Source organism: Pelodiscus sinensis, chromosome 14 (assembly GCF_049634645.1).
Source record: "Pelodiscus sinensis isolate JC-2024 chromosome 14, ASM4963464v1, whole genome shotgun sequence".
In the NCBI taxonomy this organism is placed as follows: domain Eukaryota; kingdom Metazoa; phylum Chordata; order Testudines; family Trionychidae; genus Pelodiscus; species Pelodiscus sinensis.
In genome coordinates this window covers 40,324,883-40,345,629 of record NC_134724.1, presented here as the reverse complement: position 1 = coordinate 40,345,629, position 20,747 = coordinate 40,324,883, and the positions used below count along the sequence as shown (strand labels likewise).

At 43.1% G+C, this 20,747-nt stretch overlaps 1 protein-coding gene across 8 annotated transcripts in view; it reads right to left on the bottom strand.

The window, feature by feature from the left end:
* HERC1 (HECT and RLD domain containing E3 ubiquitin protein ligase family member 1) overlaps positions 1 to 20,747 on the bottom strand; it is a 215,408-nt gene that overhangs the window by 141,196 nt on the left and 53,465 nt on the right. For all 8 annotated transcript variants that reach the window (XM_075897632.1, XM_075897638.1, XM_075897635.1 and 5 more), the window contains 8 exons: positions 19,430 to 19,651; positions 11,217 to 11,369; positions 10,908 to 11,040; positions 10,015 to 10,206; positions 7,852 to 8,073; positions 6,178 to 6,351; positions 1,563 to 1,677; positions 1,358 to 1,478 (listed from right to left, as the gene is read on the bottom strand). In XM_075897632.1, coding sequence (XP_075753747.1) covers positions 1,358 to 1,478; positions 1,563 to 1,677; positions 6,178 to 6,351; positions 7,852 to 8,073; positions 10,015 to 10,206; positions 10,908 to 11,040; positions 11,217 to 11,369; positions 19,430 to 19,651 — 1,332 coding nt within the window. The remainder of the gene's footprint in view (positions 1 to 1,357; positions 1,479 to 1,562; positions 1,678 to 6,177; positions 6,352 to 7,851; positions 8,074 to 10,014; positions 10,207 to 10,907; positions 11,041 to 11,216; positions 11,370 to 19,429; positions 19,652 to 20,747) is intronic.

Genomic DNA, 20,747 nt, shown 5'->3' with positions numbered 1-20,747 from the left:
ATGAGGAGAGGCTGAGGGACTTGGGTCTGTTTAGTCTGCAGAAGCGAAGAGTGAGGGGGGATTTGATAGCAGCCTTCAACTTCCTGAAGGGAGGTTCCAAAGAGGATGGAGAGAGGCTGTTCTCAGTAGTGACAGATGGCAGAACAAGGAGCAATGGGCTCAAGTTGCGGTGGGAGAGGTCCAGGTTGGATATTAGGAAAAACTATTTCACTAGGGGTGTGTCTAGACTGCAGGCTTCTTTCGAAAGAGGCTCTTTCGAAAGCATCTTTCGAAAGAGCCTCTTTCGAAAGATCGCGTCTAGACTGCAGGCGGATCTTTCGATAGAGGAAATCCGCTTTTTCGAAAGAGAGCACCCAGCGAGTCTGGATGCTCTCTTTCGAAGACGGCCTCTTTACATTGAAGAACGCCTTCCTTCGAAAGAAGAACTTTCGAAGGAAGGCGTTCTTCCTCGTGAAACGAGGTTTACCGCCATCGAAAGAAAAGCCGCGTTCTTTCGAAATAATTTCGAAAGAACGCGGCTTGAGTCTGGATGCAGGGGAAGTTCTTTCGAAAAAAGAGTACTTTTTTCGAAAGAACCCCTGAGTGTGGACACGGCCTAGGAGGGTAGTGAAGCACTGAGATGGGTTACCTAGGGAAGTAGTGGAGTCTCCATCTCTAGAGGTGTTTAAGTCTCGGCTTGACAAAGCCCTGGCCGGGTTGATTTAGTTGGAATTGGTCCTGCCTAGAGCAGGGGGCTGGACTTAATGACCTTCTGAGGTCTCTTCCAGTTCTATGATTCTATGATAGGGGAGCAGGGGTCCAACAGGCAGGAAAGGCTCCAAACAAAAAATATTTCCATTTTTTAAGGAAAAAAGGGATTGGTTAAAACTGGGGTGAAGGGAATTCAAGGTTCTAACTATTGTTGTTTTCTGTATGTAAGAAGGTGTCTGTGTGGAGCTCCATCTGCTGTCGAGGACAATAGAGAAGGAACTGAGGGAGCAACACTGAGTGCACAGTCAAGCGCCAACGGCACCACAGACTGAGCATGTGTGGCACAACAGAGTATTGCTATGAAAAGTCTCTGAGCACCAGCATAAAGATGCACCAGCACCTAAAGTGGAGCACAGTCTCCATTTGCTAAAAAACTAATATTCTGTTTGCTTTCATTCCTTGGGACTCAACCTTTCATTGCCTGTACTGAACTTGTTCAAGTTGAACTGGGTCCTAAGTCAATATCCTATTGGGTTTCAGTAGGTTGGGAGGTTTAAGCCTGTCCACTGCTAAAGGACCTTTCCCCAGCCTATGTGGAGGATCCATTGGGTCCAGAACTCAACTAATTACAGAGGACAATAATCAAGTAGACATTTTTCATTCTTACCCATCTGTCTCTTGAGGATGATCTAGTTTGAATAAGTTCCATATTTTTGCAAGCAAGCAAGCGACTCCGAACTTTATACACACAGCGATATACTTCCGCCAGGGCTTTGCCTGGCTGATATCTACAAAGAGTCATAACAGAAAAATCACAGAAAGCTTAATAACAAAAGAAAGTCAAGATTTAAACACGGTTTCAAGTTACTTGCCTGCTCTCACCACATGCTTGACTCAGTAAATTTGTGTGTTTCAGAAGAGCTGCCAGAACAAATCTAGATACTGTGTCCAAGAGTGACTCATTACTTAAGGTAGCACTGTCCCAATCTGAAAATTAAAAAAAAGTTACAATTTACTGGAATTTCCAAAAATTAACTGACTACATTTTAAATCAACATCAGTTACAAAATTACATAAAATCTTCCTGCTGCTAGACTTTTTGCTCATTTATAAATAGATTTAATGATTATGACATAAATTAAGAGTACTGATTAACACAACACACAATGTAACAAACAAGAGTGGATTAAAACAAAATCCTTAAAAACGCCAATGAAATTTTAAATAAATCATGTTAATTATAGCATCGTTTGCTTAAATGAACTGCTAAGAACTAACTGAAATGAATGTTGACAGACTTTAAATATACTTCAAAAAGGAGCTTTCCAGGTATACACCTTTCATTATTCTTTACTTAGTTTTCTATCAGAACATTATGAAAATATAGTTTTACTTCTTAATAACGTACGTAAAGACTGTTTGCAGTGGTGTTGTAGCTGGGTGGCCCCAGGATATTAGAGAGAGGGTGGTGAAGCCCTGGAATGGGTTACCACCTAGGGAAGTGGTGGAATCTCCATCCCTAGAGGTTTTTAAGTCTTGGCTTGACAAAGCCCTGGCTCGGTTGATTTAGTTGGGATTGGTTGGCCAGGGGGCTGGATTTGATGACCTCCTGAGGTTTCTTCCAGCTCTATGATTATATGAGCAGGGCTCGACAAATGATTCACCCGTGGCAAGTAGATTTTAAGGCGGCAGGGCAGCGCATCGTGGTCAGCGCATGCATAGCGTGTGCAGCCCCTTCTCCACCCCAGTGGTCGACTCAGGGCTGGAGATGCCCATCGTCACCCGCCGAGGGAGCAGAACCAGTTGTGGGGAGGAGGAGGACCCAGACACGGCCAGCACAATCACCATGGTGACCCTGAAGCTGCTACTCCACAGCCTGGATGTGCCCCAGGCATCCTCCGAGGCCAGAGAAAGAACATGAGGTAAGTGAGATTAGTTACTGACAGACAGGGTAGAGGTGGTGGGTGGCATGGGGCTGGGGCACACTCCTCCCGGGACCTTCTCGGCCTGGGGATTGTGCTGCAGTCTGTGCACATGGATGCACGTACAGCGCCAGTCTGGGCCACGCAGCATATGCTTAATTACAGTCCATAAAATTATAAGGGAAGCTTTCCTGAATTAGGACCTTACCGAGGACTGCACAAATGTTAATGTGTTTGAGTGAAATTCCCACCCATGAAAAGCTTCAATATTGTTGCAGGCCTTCTGGGTTCCCCCCCAAAAAAACTTTTTGCAACATTTTCACAAAAATGTCTATTTTCACATCATAAGAACTTAAGAATGGGTCAGACCAAAGGTCCATTTAGCCCAATATCCTGTCTGCGAACAGTGGCAAATACCAGATGTCCCAGAGGGAGGGAACACAACAGGTAATCATCATTGGATCCCTCTTCTGTCACCCATTTCCAGACAAACAGAGGCTAGGGACACCTTTCCTGCCCATCCTGGCTAATAGCCATTGATGGATCTGCCCTCCATGAATTTATCTAGCTCTTTTCGGAACCCTGTTAAAGTCCTAGTCTTCACAACATCCTCTGGCAAGGTGTTCCACAAGTTAACTGTGCACTGAGTGAAGAACATCTTCCTTTTGTTTGTTTTAAACCTGCTACCCATTAATTTCATTTAGTGACCCCATGTTCTTTTATTATGGAAACAAGTAAATAACTTTTCCTTATTCACTTTTTTCACCAGTCATGATTTTATGACTCCGTCATATCTCCCGTCTCCTCTTTTCTAAGATGAAAAGTCAAAGTCTTTTTAATCTCTCTTCATATGGGATCTGTTTCAAACTCCTAATAACTTTTTTTGTCCTCTTCTGAACCTTTTCCAGTACCAATATATCTTTTTTGGGATGAGGTGACCACACCTGTACAAAGTATTCAAGATGTGGGCATACCATGGTTTTATACAGATGCAGTAAGGTGTTTTCTGTCTTATTCTCTATCCCTTTTTTAATTATTCCCAACATTGTTTGCTTTTTTGACTACCGCTGCACATTGAGTAGATGTTTTCATCCACAATGACTTCAAGATCTCTCTGTGTAGTTATAGCTAAATTAGTCCCCATCATATTATATGTATAGTTGGGATTATTTTTTTCCCCAAAGTGCATTACATTTCATTTATCAACATTAGATTTCATTTGCCATTTTCATTTGCCAATCACTTAGTATTGTGGGATCTTTCTGAAGCTCTTCACAGTCTGTTGTTTTGTTTTTTTTAACTATCTTGAGCACATTAGTATCATCTGCAAATTTTGCCACCTCACTGTTTACCTCTTTCTCCAGATCATTTACAAATAGGTTCAATAGGATTGGCCCCAGTAGGGACTCTTGGGGGACACCACTAGTTACCTCTCCATTCTGAAAACTTACCATTTATTCCTACTTTTTGTTTCCTGTCTTTTAAAATCAAAGTGACATTTCATAAATTTAAAAAGTTAATTTTAAACTTAAAAAGAAAGCCATGAAGTGAATTGCCTGGTTTTGCTACAAAATAATCCTACCAACAAGCAAATTCAATAAAATCTAATGTGTTTTTCATAGAAGTGGATCAGTTCCACAGAATCAAAAAATGTATAAGCCACATATGAACAATACTGATTTCCTAGCAAAAAAAAAAAAAATATATATATATACACACACACACACACACACACACACACACACACACACACACACTTTCAATATTAAAAGTAAAACTAATCTACAAAAGAAAATGTTCATACAGTAATTCCTCATTTAACACTATAGATATGTTTCAGAAAATGATCGTGTTAAGTGAAAACGTGTTATGCAGGGTCAATTTTCCCATTGAAAATAATGGAAAAGTGTGGGTTGCGTTTCAAGCGGTGGTGTCTGTTGGGACGAGGACATAAGGTTGGGGGAGAAAGAGGACTGGGACTGAGTTACAGCAGGGACGGGAGTGTTTGGCTCTGGGGAAGGGAAGGGGATGAGAGGGGAGGGGGATTGGGTTGGGAGTATGTCACTGTGACAGGTCTGCCGGGACCTGCACTGCATCCGGCGTGGGTGGCATCGTCGGGGAATGGCGCAGCGAGCGGCGAACCCTCCACCGCTTTGCAGAGAGGCGGGGGAAGCCCTGCACAGCCACTGGCGATGGGCCTGCTGGGGAAACCCACCCACCGGCCTGCAAGCAGGGGCGGAGGAGAGGGGGCAAGGCGTCCGGTGAGGGGGAGTCAGTGGTGAAAGGCACAGCGTGAGGCAAACCCTCCGCCGCTTTGCAGGGAGGCAGGGGAAGCCCCGCGCAACCGCTGGCAACGGCCGGCTGGGAAAATCGTGTTATTCTGGGGACAGTCGTGTAATTCAAAAAATGTTCCTCCCCCCCAAAAAAAATCGTGCTATCGCGAAAACATGTTAAGCAGGCACGTGTTAAATGAGGAGTTACTGTATGTCTATTTGGAAATGAAATATAACCACCACCACCTTCTTCACAATGAGGGCCCTACCAAATTCACAGCTGTTAAAAATACATTAGACAGTGAAATAGGATCATAGCCATAAAGTATGCTAGTCTGTGAAATTGACCAAAATGAATTTCATAGGAATGTTATATACAGATATGAAACCAAAGCAGCCTTTTTGGATCTCAAACCTTACGCTCAGGGACTAGAGTTTTCTATAACCACGGAATTCACATCTTGCTGATGACTCATGATTCCAAGTCTTTTATTTTTAAAAATAATGATTCTAGCCATTAATGTTACAATGCTATAGCCTTGAAAATGTGAAATAAGCCTGGCTTAACTGAGTCTGCAGACAACCTAAAAGAACAGAAGTGGCACAAAGTGACAAATCATGAGAGAACCCCATGGATTCCAAGCTCAGGAATTTGTTTTCCAAGACACCTTGGAATTCTGCTTCAACTGTTTCAATCATATTCTCCATTTTGCTGTAAGCTGTTGCCCAATATGTTGTTCTGTCCCCTTTCCCAACATGCCTTTGACTGCAACTGCCTCTTTCTCCAGCTTTCTTCACAAGAGTGTTATTGGATGACAGCATACTCAATGTATTGTCCCATGCAGCTATTTGACAGGAGAACTGGGGAGCTGGAAATGGAGTGCAATTTACAACCACTGAATAAGGACACTCAGAAATGTATGATAGTAAGGTAAGCAATACAGAAGATCAAAAAAGTGCTACTTTTTTGTGAAAAGATTTGTGGGTTATGTGTTCCTGTTTTTTCTTTAAAAAAATTGAAATAAAAATTTCATTGACCTGTTCTACTAGAAGAATTAGATTCATTTTATAACAATGCTTACTACCAAATACAATCCTTCGCTGTGTGTTTGTATGTCTGAATTGCATAGGATTACAGGTAACCGAAATTATGTTGCCATAGAATTTAGAGATGTAGCCGGGCAACAAGGCTAATAATCTGAGCACTGCAATGTAATTATTCTGCACATATTGTTATCTTCCAGATTTATACGACATGCAGAAGTCTCCTACTTTTGTTTTCATCATCTTACCTTTACTAATAGCATAGTCTTGCATACTAAGCCAGAGACTACGGGCTGGCTCTTTTGTACAACCTAAGGCCAAATCAACAAAGACACCGATCTCCGGTCGCAGCTTATAATCAAATGGCTTCTGTTCTTCATTTCCAGAGAGGGCCACTTCCAACAGGGAACTCATGCATTTGTCTATAGGGAAATATTTAGGTTTTAGATTCTGTTGATTTTGATAAGCACATACATTGACTTTTTGCAAGCTACTGAAGAGGTACAGAAAGGACATCCCAATGATCACTTCACAACACAAGGAAAAGTCCTATAACCGATGCTCTTTCTACTCCTCAGGACAAGGAATCTCCCTGTCCACAAGTATAAAGTGACCATTCCCACACTCAATGCCATTGCTCAGTATCAGGACTCCTGCCCCTCCATATATTGAACAGAATATATCCAGAAAGAAGAGTGACAGCCATCCCATAACTGCATAAAATGTCTACACTTGTTACCCCTACTGCTGTAACATCATATAGTTATTCTGAATTTTTACTTTATTACTTTCCTTTAATAAATTATGTACAAGGAAGATTATCCTTTTGGACAGTAAATATGAATAAGTGCATTCTTTGCTTCATTTTTTGTTTCTTTAACAAAAATAAGTTTCAAATTGAAATGATACAACTCAGTGAAAAAAGCAAGCTTGTTATTTTTTCTTTGAAATCTGAAAGTTGATTTTTCTGTTTATAAATATCAACGCCCCTACATATCAAGGATGCTCTAGACGGTGCTTGGTCCTGCCGTGAGGGCAGGGGACTGTATTTAATTATCTCTTGAGGCCCCTTCCAGTTCTAGTATTTTATGATATGGTACAATTTAGATTTACTTATAAACATCCAATTTCCTACTTATTCATGTTAAGATGAAGACATCAATGTTTAAATGGCAAACCATATAACAAAGATCTTCCTGAACCTGTTTAGACATTTCAGAACTAAGCCTAATGATTTACTATATTTTGGGTGAAATATCATTTATGCTCATTTAGCTAGGATCTCCTTAAAGGGGAAGGAGGGAAGGTATACCAAAAAGAAATATAAATTATTTCTTAAATGAAATATAAAGGATTCCACATTAAATCAAATCTTACTAAGTATATAGGCAATTTAATATAACAAAAAAATGTACAGCGCTTAACTGGTGGAAAAGTTATGTCAAAAGTTTAGAATGCATAATGGTAACTATTTGCCAATTTTATTCTTTTCTTCCTCCTTTCCACCCATTCCCAGGAATACACATGATGTGACTTGCTTCTTCTAGCCAAAATCATCCTACTAACATGGTGTTAGGGTCTACCACTATTTTAAGTACAAGTATTTCCCAAGGCTGCTTAAACCAAGTGTAACAAACTCTACTTAAAATTGCATCACCTACACAGGGATTCCTAATATTGCTAAAAATCTCTGGGAGGGACTTCAAGACAGCTACAAAAATGTTCATGAAGACTGGAAAGCAAAGATCTAGATCTCCTCCTGTCTATTCTTCTAGCATCTCCAAAAGTTTGAGAGGATAGCAATACAGTGGTTCAAAACTGTGGTAATTTTTAAACAGCAATCATGAAAAATTATAAAAACCTACATACAATTATAAAAACCTACATACAGGAAGTTTACATTTAACAATTAAACAAATTACCTAAATGAGGCATATCCATTTCCATTCCATCACTGAACAGTGGCGTTTTTAACCAATAGGCTGTATCTTGCTCTTCAGAGGAAATATGGGATCCCTGAAGCATTCCACCAAGACAGCGCCCAATAAGTAGAGCAACAGTTCTCTCTAGATCAACAAGCCATACCCAAGATTGGGCAGGTTGTGGTAAGGGCACTCCAGCAGGATCAATTAGTTCAGGTCCGCCTAAAGCATTATAAATAATTATTCAAAATGGATTTAATTTTCAATTCTGAAAAACAGACTGATACAAAATTTAATAATCTGACAATTTATTTCTTTGATAAAGGGCATACATATATTGTTGTCCTCGGGTAACTTATTGGGAGGCAAATATTTTAGATTTGATCATTCTCTTTGGAGCTATCCAATTACTTTATCCCCAACCTTCCTTGTACAGGAAAGATGGTTCAAAATACAGTAATTCCTCATTTAACACTATAGATATGTTTCAGAAAATGATCGTGTTAAGTGAAAACGTGTTATGGAGGGTCAATTTTCCCATTGAAAATAATGGAAAAGGTGGGGGTTGAGTTTCAAGCAATGGTGTCTTTTGGGACCGGGACATAAGGTTGGGGGAGGAAGGGGACTGGGTTACAGCAGGGAGGGTAGGTGTTTGGCTCTGGGGAAGGGAAGGAGAGGTGAGGGGAGGGGGACTGGGTTGGGAGTTGCCTCTGTGACAGGTCTGCCGGGCCCCGCACTGCATCCGGCGAGGGGGTGTCACCGGAAAAAAGCGCAGTGAGCAGCGAACCCTCGGCGGCTTTGCAGGGAGGCGGGGGAAGCCCCGCACAGCCACTGGCAATGGGCTGGCTGGGAAAATCATGTTATTCCGGGGACAGTCGTGTAATTCAAAAAATGTTCCCCCAAAAAAAAAAAAAAAAAAAAATCAAGCTATTGCGAAAACGTGTTAAGTGGGACCGTGTTCAATGAGGAATTACTGTACTGTAGCTTTACTATCATCTTTTCAATTATGCACTTCAGAATTTTGGGGTTGGATTCTAGTGAGTGCCAGTACAAAAGCCTTTTTGAATTCCACTAGTAAATCTGTTTCATAATGGCCTTCCAATTTTATAAGTAACTAATTTCAAAGTACCGATAAAACTCCTTTTGCTTCTTAGCCACTTTATTTACCTTAACAGTCCAGAAGATACTCTTCTTAGAATTACTTTTGGGGTGTTTATTGTGAAGATATTTTGTGTGTTTGTGACATTTAAAAAAAATATTGTATCCATGTCATCTTCTTCACCCCCCATACATGAATGAATTTCCACAAAGTTGTCTGCTGAACCAATAAAAATTACGATTCCACTGCTTCCTACAACTTTGTCCCATATTCTATTATTCACAATTTATTTTAAAAAATGCTTTAGCAAAACTTGTGTCACATGTTACAAAAAGCATTCCTCCAAAAAGCAGTAAACGTTTTCTCAGAGTCACAAATAGCTAGTTTAGCACCTGAGGCAAGACTGTCCTCAGCGCAGGCAGGGGTTCTAATGTGGCGCGAGGCATGAGCAAAGACAGCATAGTAGCTGTCTTTTCTGTGCCCCCTCAGCTATGTTCCCAAGGAAAGTGCCTCACTCGCCTCGCTTTTGTTACGGCTCTGCATTGTCATAACTCAATGACTTGCAAATAATTATAACAATTCCTCATCCCCAAACTCCTGCTATTTCCGCCATTTTATATTTTGGAAGGAGTATAAATATTTGACTGTATTCATTCAGTAAAAAGTTAAAGTTATTTTTATCATGCTCCATAACAGAAAGCATTAATAATACTGAAAGTCTTGGTAGTATTCTATATAAAAGCACACAAGAAATAACATTTTACAACAAAAGCAAAACATTTCCATGCATGACAGTATTTTGGGCCTAATCCCGAATTCCTTGGGTGCCTCACACACCCACTGAAGAAAAAGGAATTATAGACACACAGGAACAAGCAATTTATTTATAGTTCAAAAAAATTTACGGCAAGGTATGTTAAGTTTTAAAGAGTATGGGGGATGGATACAGAGATATATGAGATTAAAAGGACACAAAATAAACACTTTCCAATTTACAGATCATAGTTACCTATTCTATTCTCACTTTCAATTTCCTTCTTTTTCACATAAAAAATGTTACTTACCATGAAGCGGCCACTGTAATTCCTGATCTTCTAATAGTGCAGCAGCGGGCAATAGTCTATTAAGGCGATCAATGGGTGGCAACAGATCTAGCAGATAACTCAATAAAGGCCGAGCCACGGACACAGGCAGTAACAGCAATGAGTTAACAATCTGGCACAGCATACTGCCAGCTGCAGATACATAAATTACATCTACAAGCAAAAAAAAAAGAAGAAAAAAAAAAAGAGGTCATGTGTGTTTGTATCAAACAAATGACTTTGCTTTTTAAATTCAGGATCTAAAATGTCTTTAAATATGAAATACCGGTAATTCAAGATCGTCCTTTCGTATTTAAATTGCTTTGGTAAGTCTTTAAAAAGTCTAAATATTCTATATGATGTGAAATAGTAAAATGTCCTGTGAAAATAACCTTAAAAGTGTTTTTCAAAAGCACGTTTTATTATGTTTACAGAAAACTATGCTGCATGCAAAATCTTAATCCAAAATGTACCTGTGTTGGCGGTTTTGTTTAAAATACACCACTTTATAAAATATTTTTAAACTTGTCCACTGTTGTGACCACTACAACTAGCATAACTAAAGGTGACTAGCCCATAAAAATTATCCTTCACTTTATCTACGTGTTTACTTAACATACAATGTCCTATCATATGTACAATCAGTTTGAGTGCTGCATCTGTGCAATTTGTCAATTTTACGTTTAAGCTGGTTTTGCCTGCTCTAGCAACAAGGTCCAAAAAAGCATTTTAAATGTATTGGAATATAAACAAATATGAATTGTGAAGGGAACCCTGAAGTTGTTGTGGTACCTCAAGTTACTTTAAACTTTTTTAATTAGTATATTTCAAGTGTGTGGTATCTATTTAAATTTGATTTTGTTAGCAATATATACCTCTTAGTTTTTCCCCAACACTGCCATTCCAAGAACTTTCCTTAAGAAGAGTTGCAGAACGTGAATAGATATCTGTAGCATGAGGCAGTAAAAGCTGGAGATGTTTATGTAGCAGTGCCACACTGCTAGAATTCTGGAAACAAGAGAAACTACTTATAACAAAATAATACAAATGTACTTTAGAAGGTTGTATCACATATTAAACTAACTTACAAATACACATTATTCTAATCTTATCCTATAAAGATGCTCACACACTGAAGAGGAGTTATATTATATTTCCAGAAGGTATGACCAAAAACCATGTACCTCACTAACACTGTTGATGTGACAATAAGCCAGCAATTGTTTCTGCAGTGAACACAACAGCTCATGAAGATGAGCAGGTTGGCTGTTTTCAGATGATGATGTCCCAAGTAAAAACTTATCACTATTCTTTTCCAATTCTCCAAAGGCTTGATCCTAATTAGACAAAAGGAATAATCATTCATTGTATGTTTTCAAATATTATAATATTATAATTTACCTTGCATTGCTCGGGATTCTTCAGGGTAGGGGGGCCTCAGGAGTTAGGGTTTGAGGATGAGGAGGGTCTCGGGAGGGGACGGTTGGTGTCAGGGGTGCAGCAGTCAGGTCTGGGATTAAGGAGGGACTCAGGGTAGGAGGCTGGGGGTATATGGGGTGCAGGAGTCAGGATGGGGAGTGACAAGAGGGTTCAGAGCTACGGGGTGTGTGTGCTGGAGTCAGGGTATAGGAGTGAGGAGGGGCTCAGGACGGGGCGCTGGGGATATTCAGGAGCCAGTGCGGGCCGTGCTGGCAGGGGTTCCCCAGGGCTTGTTGCAATGGAGCCATGCTGGCCAGGAGTGGGCAGGAAGCTTACATGCACCCCCATTGCTCCAGTGGAGTTATAGCAGTCCTGGTCCCCATCTCTGGCCCCTTGCTGCCCCACTGTCATCATTCTGTCCCTGCTAGTAGCCCCCTCTATTTCCACGTTATGAAAAACAAATTGAATTCCAGGCACATCCTAGTGTCCTGATGCAACCAAACCCTTACTTTGCTTTCAGTTATGCTAAGAGGAGGCTGCATGTCAAATTTGGCGCTCCTAGCCCTTGCCATTTAGGAGGAGTCCTTGAACAGCCTTGCTCACAAACAAATTCTCTCAAATATATAGTATTACAATAGTACTAGTAAATAGTAGAATATATAGTATTATAGAAGCAGTGATCAGGAGATGGTAGATTTCAGGATCCTGACAAAAGGAAGAAAGGAGAGTAGCAAAATACACACCCGGGACTTCAGAAAAGCAAACTCTGACTCCCTCAGAGAACTGATGGTAACATGAAGGGGGAAAAAGTCCAGAAGAAGCCTTATTAAAGGCATAGGAAAAAACCCACCCGACGCGCAGCAAGAAAAGCAAATATAGTAGGCGACTAGATTGGCTTACCAGCGAAATCCTTGGAGAGTTAACACAAAATCCTTGGAGAGTTAACACAAAAAGGAAGCTTATAGGAAGTGGAAACTTGGACAGATGACAAAGTAGGAGCATAAATATACTGCTCGAAAATGCAGGGGAGTAATCAGGAAGGCGAAAGCAATATTGGAATTGCAGCTAGCAAGGAATGTGAAGGGTAATAAGAAAGGTTTCTACAGGCATGTTAGCAATAAGAATGATCAGAGAGGGTGTGGGGCCCTTACTAGATGAGGGAAGTAACCTAGTGAAACATGATGTGGGAAAAGCTCAAGTACTCAATGCTTTCTTTGCCTCTGTCTTCACAGAGAAGGTCAGTTCAGTATGGGAAGGAGGTGGGCGGCCCTCGGAGAAAGAACAAAGAACAGGTTAAGAACTATTTAGAAAAGCTAGACATACACAAATCCATGGGTCCGGATTTAACGCATCCAAGGGTACTGAGGGAGTTGGCAAATGTCATTGTGGAGCCTTTGGCCGTTATCTTTGAAAACTCATGGAGATCGGGAGAGAATCCCGATGATCGGAAAAAGGCAAATGTAGTGCCCATCTTTTAAAAAGGGAAGGAGGACAATCCAGGGAACTACAGACCAGTCAGCCTTACATCAGTCCCCGGAAAAATCATGGAGGGGATCCTCACGGAATCCATTTTGAAGCACTTGGAAGAGGGGAAAGTGATCAGGAATAGTCAACATGGATTCACTAAGGGCAAGTCGTGCCTGACCAATCTGATTAGTTTCTATGATGAGGTAACTATCTCGGTGGACATGGGGAAGTCAGTGGATGTGATATATCTTGACTTTAGAAAAGCTTTTGATACGGTCTCCCACAATATTCTTGCCAGCAAGTTAAGGGAATATGGATTGGATAAATGGACTGTAAGGTGGACAGAAAGCTGGCTAGGTTGTCGGACCCAATGGGTAGCGATCAACAGCTCGATGTCAGGTTGGCAGTCAGTTTCAAGTAGAGTGCCCCAAGGATCAGTTGTAGGGCCATTTTTGTTCAACATCTTTATTAACGACCAGATGAGGGGATGGATTAGACCCTAAGTAAATTTGTGGATAATACTAAGCTAGAGGGAGAAGTAGATACGTTGGAGGGCAGGGATAGGGTCCAGAGTGATCTGGACAGATTAGACGATTGGGCCAAAAGAAATCTGATAAGGTTTAACAAGGACCAGTGTAGAGTCCTGCACTTGGGATGGAAGAATCCTAAGCATTGTCACAGGCTGGGGACCAAATGGCTAAGTTGCAGTTCCGCAGAAAAGGACCTGGGGATTACAGTGGATGAGAAGCTAGATTTGAGTCAACAGTGTGTCCTTGTAGCTAAGACGACGAATGGAATATTAGGTCGCATTAGGAGGAGCATTGCCAGCAGATCTAGAGAAGTAATTATTCCTCTTTATTCTGCTCTGGTGAGGACACATCTGGAGTACTGCGTCCAGTTCTGGGCCCCCCACTATAGAAAGGATGTGGATGCACTGGAAAGCATCCAGTGGAGGGCAACCAAAATGATTAGGGAGATGGAGCACATGATGTATGAGAAGAGGCTGAGGGATTTGGCTTATTTAGTGTGCAGAAGAGAAGAGAGGGAGGATTTCATAGCAGCATTCAACTTCCTGAAGGGAGATTCCAAAGAGGATGGAGAGAGTGATGGATGGCAGAACAAGGAGCAATGGTCCCGAGTTACAGTGTGTGTGTGTGTGTGGGGGGGGTGTCTAGGTTGGCTATTAGGAAAAGCTATTTCACTAGGAGGGTGGAAAAGCACTGGAATGGATTACCGAGGGAGGTGGTGAATCTCCATCCCTAGAGGTTTTTAAGTCTCGGCTTGACAAAGCCCTGGCTGGGATGATTGAGTAGGTTTGGTCCTGCTTTGGGCAGGGGGTTGGACTCAACCTCCTGAAGTCTCTTCCAGCCCTATGAGTCTATGATTCTATAGTTCTAATATTGTGAGTATATTTAAAAGAAAAACTCTTTCGCCTCCTCACATTTATGGCTGGGGATTTACAAAACAATCTAAGTCAATGGATAATGGGCTCCTTACCCTGTTAGGTTCCTGTGAAAATCCTAGCCTACATAAATTTGGACACAATTTGAAATCACAGCCACTGAGATTTTTATAACGGTCACAGTGACCACTGTTATACAGTCTAGAATTTCTATTCCAAGGAGGAAATTTTCAAAAGCACAAAGGGCAGACAGGTATTAATGGGGGCTTATCTTTGTGCCTTATAAAATCTCCCCCGAACCACAGTATTTAGGGATATGTCATTTGTTCTGAGCTGACTACTGACACAAAAGTTTAAAAAAAAACATTAACATAACTAGTATTTTTCTCTGCCTAATCTTGAGTAGAAGGGAAGAAAAATACCAATTCAGTTTTCACATAAGAATTCAGAAAGAAAATAAGAGTTTCAGATGTGTCATTTGGAAGGGTTCTCTTGCATAAAGCCTCCACCTGAGCTATTATTTGATTTACAGACTTTCTGGAAATACACTAAACTGTAAAGTCCTGCCAACACAGGACTTAAGAAAATGATAAAGCTTGCTGCTGACTGCATTTCTGCGAACACTGTTTAAAGGGGGCAGTTCTTCTAAGTCTGAGTCAGATGCTGTGCTCTGGAAGGTATTTTTGCAACTACTGAGCTTTGAAGCTTTGTACTTATTTCTTTGTAACTTTCAGCTATCTTGCCTTTTACATTCTGTACCTTGTTGTAAGATGGTTGAGCTTTGCAATTTTGTAACTCTCAACCACTTTGTTTTATAAGTTCAGAAACCTACTGTAAGCTTGGTGATTGTTGAGCCTTGCAACTTTGTAATCTCTGTAACTCTCAGCCACTTTGCTTGTAACTCCTCTAAGCTGCATCCTGTGATAAGAGTGTGTGAATGGAGCGTGTTTGGGGTGAGGGAAACAGCAAGACAAACACATGGAGCTAGGAGCCAGGAGGTGGCTAATTAAAGACACAAGGCTGCCCTAGGCAAACAAAGGACAGGACTGAGGGAGGTCTGGCCATGCTCCTGGATGACCAAGGTGGAGGAAGGACCCCTTCATGAGTGACACAAGCCGCCCAGTTCCAATAAAAGAAGAGAACACATGGCAGAAGCCGTCCAGTAGGGATCCATGGATAGAGGCAAACCTTGGGAGTGAATATGCCTTGGCTCGCTCTGCGACCCTTTGCCTGTGTGAGTGAGTGCCTGAGACACGAATGAAAGTGTGTGAATGGACTCATTTAGTGTTTCCCAATTTTATTTGGCCACGGAACCCTTTTAAACTTGAAAGAATTTTGCCGAACCCCTAATAAGTCTTATATATGGAACTGAAAAAGTAGACCACAAATAAGCAAGGATAATAATAAACAAATGCTAAACAAGGTCATGAGATCAACATTTAGTGTAATTGCACATTTTAAAAAAAAATCACATTAATATTTATTATTATTTTTTAAAATCATAAAATGTTATTGTAATGGAATTTTGTCGCAGAAGCCTTATTTTCACTTCGCAGAACTCCAGGGTTCTGCAGTACACCATTTGGGAAACACTGGACTAATGAATGTGCACATCTGTGTTTGTGTGGGTGAGAGAAATAGCTCTATCCCCTTGAGTTTAACCTTATAGTGGCATTCAATGACAGCTCAATCCCCTTGAGTTTAACCCTGTAGTGGATTGTTAATTCCTCATTTAATAAATCCATGAGTGTAACCCTGGGCTGGTCTCCAGTGAAAACTGGGGTAACAGGTTCCACCTTGAATATAAATTACTCTGGGCTTGTCTAGATAGTGCACAGTAAGCAAGGGTGTAAATCTATAGCTTGAGCATTCTGTGCATTAATTGTGCATGTGGTACCAGTGTCCACATGTGCAACTGGTGCACAGCACACTCCTTCGCTGCAGATTTGCACCATACCTTGGCATGCACTAACTCTATCTAGATGGATCTAGATAAGCCCTTTGAGGAAGGCCCTTAAAGACACCTGTCCACCCTGTAGTCTCTAAGGGTATGTCTACACTACAGCGTTATTTTGAATTCACTTAATTCAAATTAGTTAATTGGAATTAAGCTAATTCGAAATAACTCCTCTAGACACAAACTAATTCGAAATAGCATTTTTCTAATTCGAAGTAGCATGTCCACATTGAGTGGACCCTGAATCACAGGTAAGGCTGGCCGGAAGCAATGCCAGCAGGGCATCAGGGTCGGACTTAGTGTGTGGGGCTGCTGCCTCAGGCTAGCCGAGGTCTGTGCTTAAAGGGATCCGACCCCCCATCTCGGACAGACAGTTCTCAGGTTTCCCTGCTTGCTGGTCTACCTCGCTGAGGAACAGCAAAGTATTTGTGTCTCACAGTGCTCTGCTTGCCCTCACTCGGGGCACCATGGCACTCTGCAACATGGAACCAGACCTGCCCCCGAGGACACTGCTGCGTCTCGTGGACAGGTTGCCAGCAGCCTGGCTGCACTCTCGGCAGGCTGCCATCCGGGAGGACCATCGAGAGGCTGTCAGGATCCAGGGGGGCCTGCGGGAGAGCTTCCACCCTGAGGAGCGCTAACTATCTCCCCAGTCTGCCCCACCGGGAGCTTGTGCCCCATTCCTCCCTCTCGTCCTTCCACTTACCCTTCCCTGACCTTCCCCCCCCACTTCCTGATGTCAAATAAAATACACGTATTTTCAAAAATAACAACTCTCTTTATTGAACACAACTGGGGAGGGGGAATGAAATTGTGGGGAGACGGGTGAAAGGAGGCAGGAGAGGGCAGGAGATAGGGTGGGAGAGGGAAGGCGGAAAACTGGAAGGAGGGAGCTGGACAGGGGAAGCAAGGGGCAGGAGGGATAGGGGAAACTCAGGGATCAGGGGTGGGGGTCTCGCCGGGCCAACCGCCTCTCAGCACGGCGAGGGAGGGGGCCTCAGCGTCCCTGGGGAGATGGGGAGGAGGGTCTGGACAGTGAGGGGGAGGGTGTAGAGGTTGAGGAGGAAGAGGTGGGAGGGGGCAGGAGTGGGAGGAGGGACAGTAGTTGGGGGAGGGCAACAGGCGCAGGACCGGCACAGGGCACCATGCTCTGCAGCAGGGTATGCAGGTGACAGCTCCTCGCTCGGCCCTCCGCATGCTGCTCCCGGCAGAGCTGCAGGTCCTCCAGCATCCAGGCCTGGACGGTGCAGTGCAGTGCTTGCAGGTGCTGATCCCAGTACTCCTGCCGCATGGTGGTGGTTCGGAGCAGGCCACGGGTGCGGGAGCATGTCCCGGGCAGGATGGTGCGCCCTTCACGAGTAGCTGGTGCAGCTGTAGAGAAAGAAGAGGAGAAGTGATCAGTTCTCCCTGGGGACACAGTGGATGATGCCCAGGCCTCACCCTGCGACGTGAGGACGACCATGCCCTGCACCATCAGAGCCGCTGTGCTTGCACAGAGGCCATGGTCAGCATGTCTGGCTCTCCCCGGGACTGGGAGCTGCCCCAAGATCACACCCATGCCCGTGCCGTGTATAGTGTGGCCGGGGGGGGGGAGGGGGCGATGTCCCCTGCCTCTGTGTAGAGGGGGCATGTGAAGGGAGAGCGTCCTGCTGGGTCCCGCCCCAGGGTCGAGAGTGTGTCAGGTCTCCCTCACACATGCATGTGCCTATTGGCACCTGCCCAAGGGTGGCATGGCACGTGCACAGGTGGCTGCGTGATCCGTGGGAGGCATGGCCCATGCACGCGGTCCCTGGTCTCCCTCCCTGCCTCCCCCGGGGCAGGGGACAGTGCTGGCACTTACCCGGTATGGTCTCCCTGGACGACCCTGCCGATTCCGGTGCCGGAACAGCTGGCGGCGGCCCCTCTGGTGCGCCCGGGTCAAGGCCCTCCGGTCCCGGCTCGCTGCCTTCCAGGCTGGTGTGGACCACCCCGCCCCCCAGGAATTGGTTGAGGGCGGGGAATTAGGGGCAGGTGGCAGCCCCTGCTGTGGCGCCGCCCCTAGTGGCCCTGGCATACACCTGCTGCAGCTCTGACTTTCAGGCGCACCTGCTCCTAGGTGTGCTGTGTCCTTTTCGGGCCACGGTGGCTGCTATGCAGCCGTAGACAGCCGCGTTCCTCTGCCTAGTGCGGAGATCATGGATGTTGGGGGCCTGCCCCCAAACCTGAATGAGGTCCATGACCTCCGCACTAGTCCAGGAGGGCATGCGCCGTCTACAGCTCCTGGCTGGCCCCTGGGTGCTGTTGGACTAGGAGGGGGATGGCTGGCTATCACTGGCTGCCTGGCTCATCCTGGGGTCACTGGGTCAGGGGCAGAGACTGCTAGCAGGCCTGGCTCTGGCAAGTGCCTTCTGGCCAGAGTCTACCCCTTTAAGGGCCCCGAGGCTGGGGGAGAGGAAAGGAGTTTTCCTGGTTTGGCCCAGAGTGAGCACCAGGGGGAACTGGGAAGGGCTGGAGGTCCCCTAATTTGAAATAAGTGTCTACAAAGCACTTATTTCGAATGTGCTATTTCGAACTAGGCGTTATTCCTCGTAGCATGAGGTTTACCAAGTTTGAATTAAGCGCTCCACTATTTCGAATTAAATTCGTAATAGCGGTTTGCATATATAGACGCTATTAAAGTTTGTAGTGCAGACATACCCAAAGGTAGAAAGTGTCTGATGGAACAGGGGAAAGAACCCCCATGAATCTTTCAAGGATTACCCATCTCTTCTCTCCCACCTCCTGGGGACAGGAGTTTCTTGGCTGGTAGGCTGCACGGAAGGGTGCAGCAGAAACCCAATGGCTCTCACAAATCTGAGGAAAGTGTTTATGAGCCCTTTTCATTTGCCTGGGGCACCATCCTGCATCTGGAAGCATCCATATATAAACAAAAGACAAATACAATAGTAAAGCATGACAACAATAATATTGGACCTTTACTATTAGACATATTAAATTAGTTTCAGTTCTGCTGGGGCTATGGAGACCAGGGGTGGGGGAATGAGGCTGGTTGCAGATTCCTATCGCAGATCTCTTGAACAAATGTTAAAGGAGGAACATTATTTTACCCAAGTTAAAGAGATTTTTTTTAAACTTCATTACTACTATAAAAATTTTAGAAACTCTAAACATACCGTGTAAAATCCTAAATTTCTCAGCAAAGTCTTCATTAAAATTTCAGCTAGATGAGTATCTGGATGGCTACTCTGGACACCGTATGTTTGATCAGAGAGGTTTCCATAGCTAACACATAATGAAGAAACTTCTGCTGCATCAGATGGTGAACTATAACCAAGCAGTGAGGCTACATGGGTATGATCTTGTAAACTTGTCAGAATAATATCCAATTGCATTCTCTAAAGGAAACAGTTACATAGAAAAAATTGTTCTAGTTAGACAACAAAGTAATGAACTTAAAAAGTTAGAAAAATGTCCTGATGCTTTAACGTTTAAAGTATAATGACTAGTATCCACTGCAGATTTTCCAAGATAGGCACTAGATCAAGGATGGGCAAACTTTTTGACCCAAGGGCAACATCACGGTATAGAAATTGTATGAAGGGCCATGAATGCTCATGAAACTGGGGTTGGGGTGTGAGAAGAAATAAGGGCTCCAGCTAGGCATGCAGGCTCAGAGATGGAGCCAAAATGAGGAGTTAGGGGAGTTCAGGATGGGGTCTGAACTGGGGCAGGGGTTTGGGTACATAAGGAGGCCCTGTTGCCTATTCCAAGTTCAGACTAAAGATCCTTTCCAACTCCAATTAGTCTCTAATGTATCAATCTTCAAAAATGTAATAACTATGTCTAACAAATCCAATATTCTTCATAATGACATAGCAAAACAACACTGTATATGAAGCTCTAGTAGAAAAAGTTCAGTAAATTATTATTATTTATAGCACTTATAGTAATTGTAAGGTCTAGAGGTTCACGTGAATGATTCAAACCACAGATGAGAGCACACAACTTCACGGAAAAGGGTGAAAAAAGCAACTTTGAGTAACCTATGGCCAACCTTTCCCAACTTTGTATTGTGGTTTCTTTCTCGGTAGACAAGAGTTTTATAAAAGCGAGACTAAAGAAGAATTTTGTTTTTAATCAGTTTTCACTGCAACGTATATCGTATATTGCGTATATAGTATATTGCTCATGTCATGCAATTTGGAATGTAATAATCTTTTAATCTATAGACCATACTACTGTACTTTTGGAAACTGCCTACCCAGTAGCAGACAGTTTCCGGGCATAGCCAACAGTTATGCTGTTAAATATTCTTGGTGTCATTTCAGCATGATGGAAATGGATTGCACAGAATTTTGTATGATTCTTAATACATTAATAAATTAGGTATTCAGACTGCATGACCATCCTTTTAGCTTGTCTATAACATCCAACTTGTTATAGATGATTCACTTGATTCAGTGCAGCCTTTTGAAAGAAAACTGCCCACTG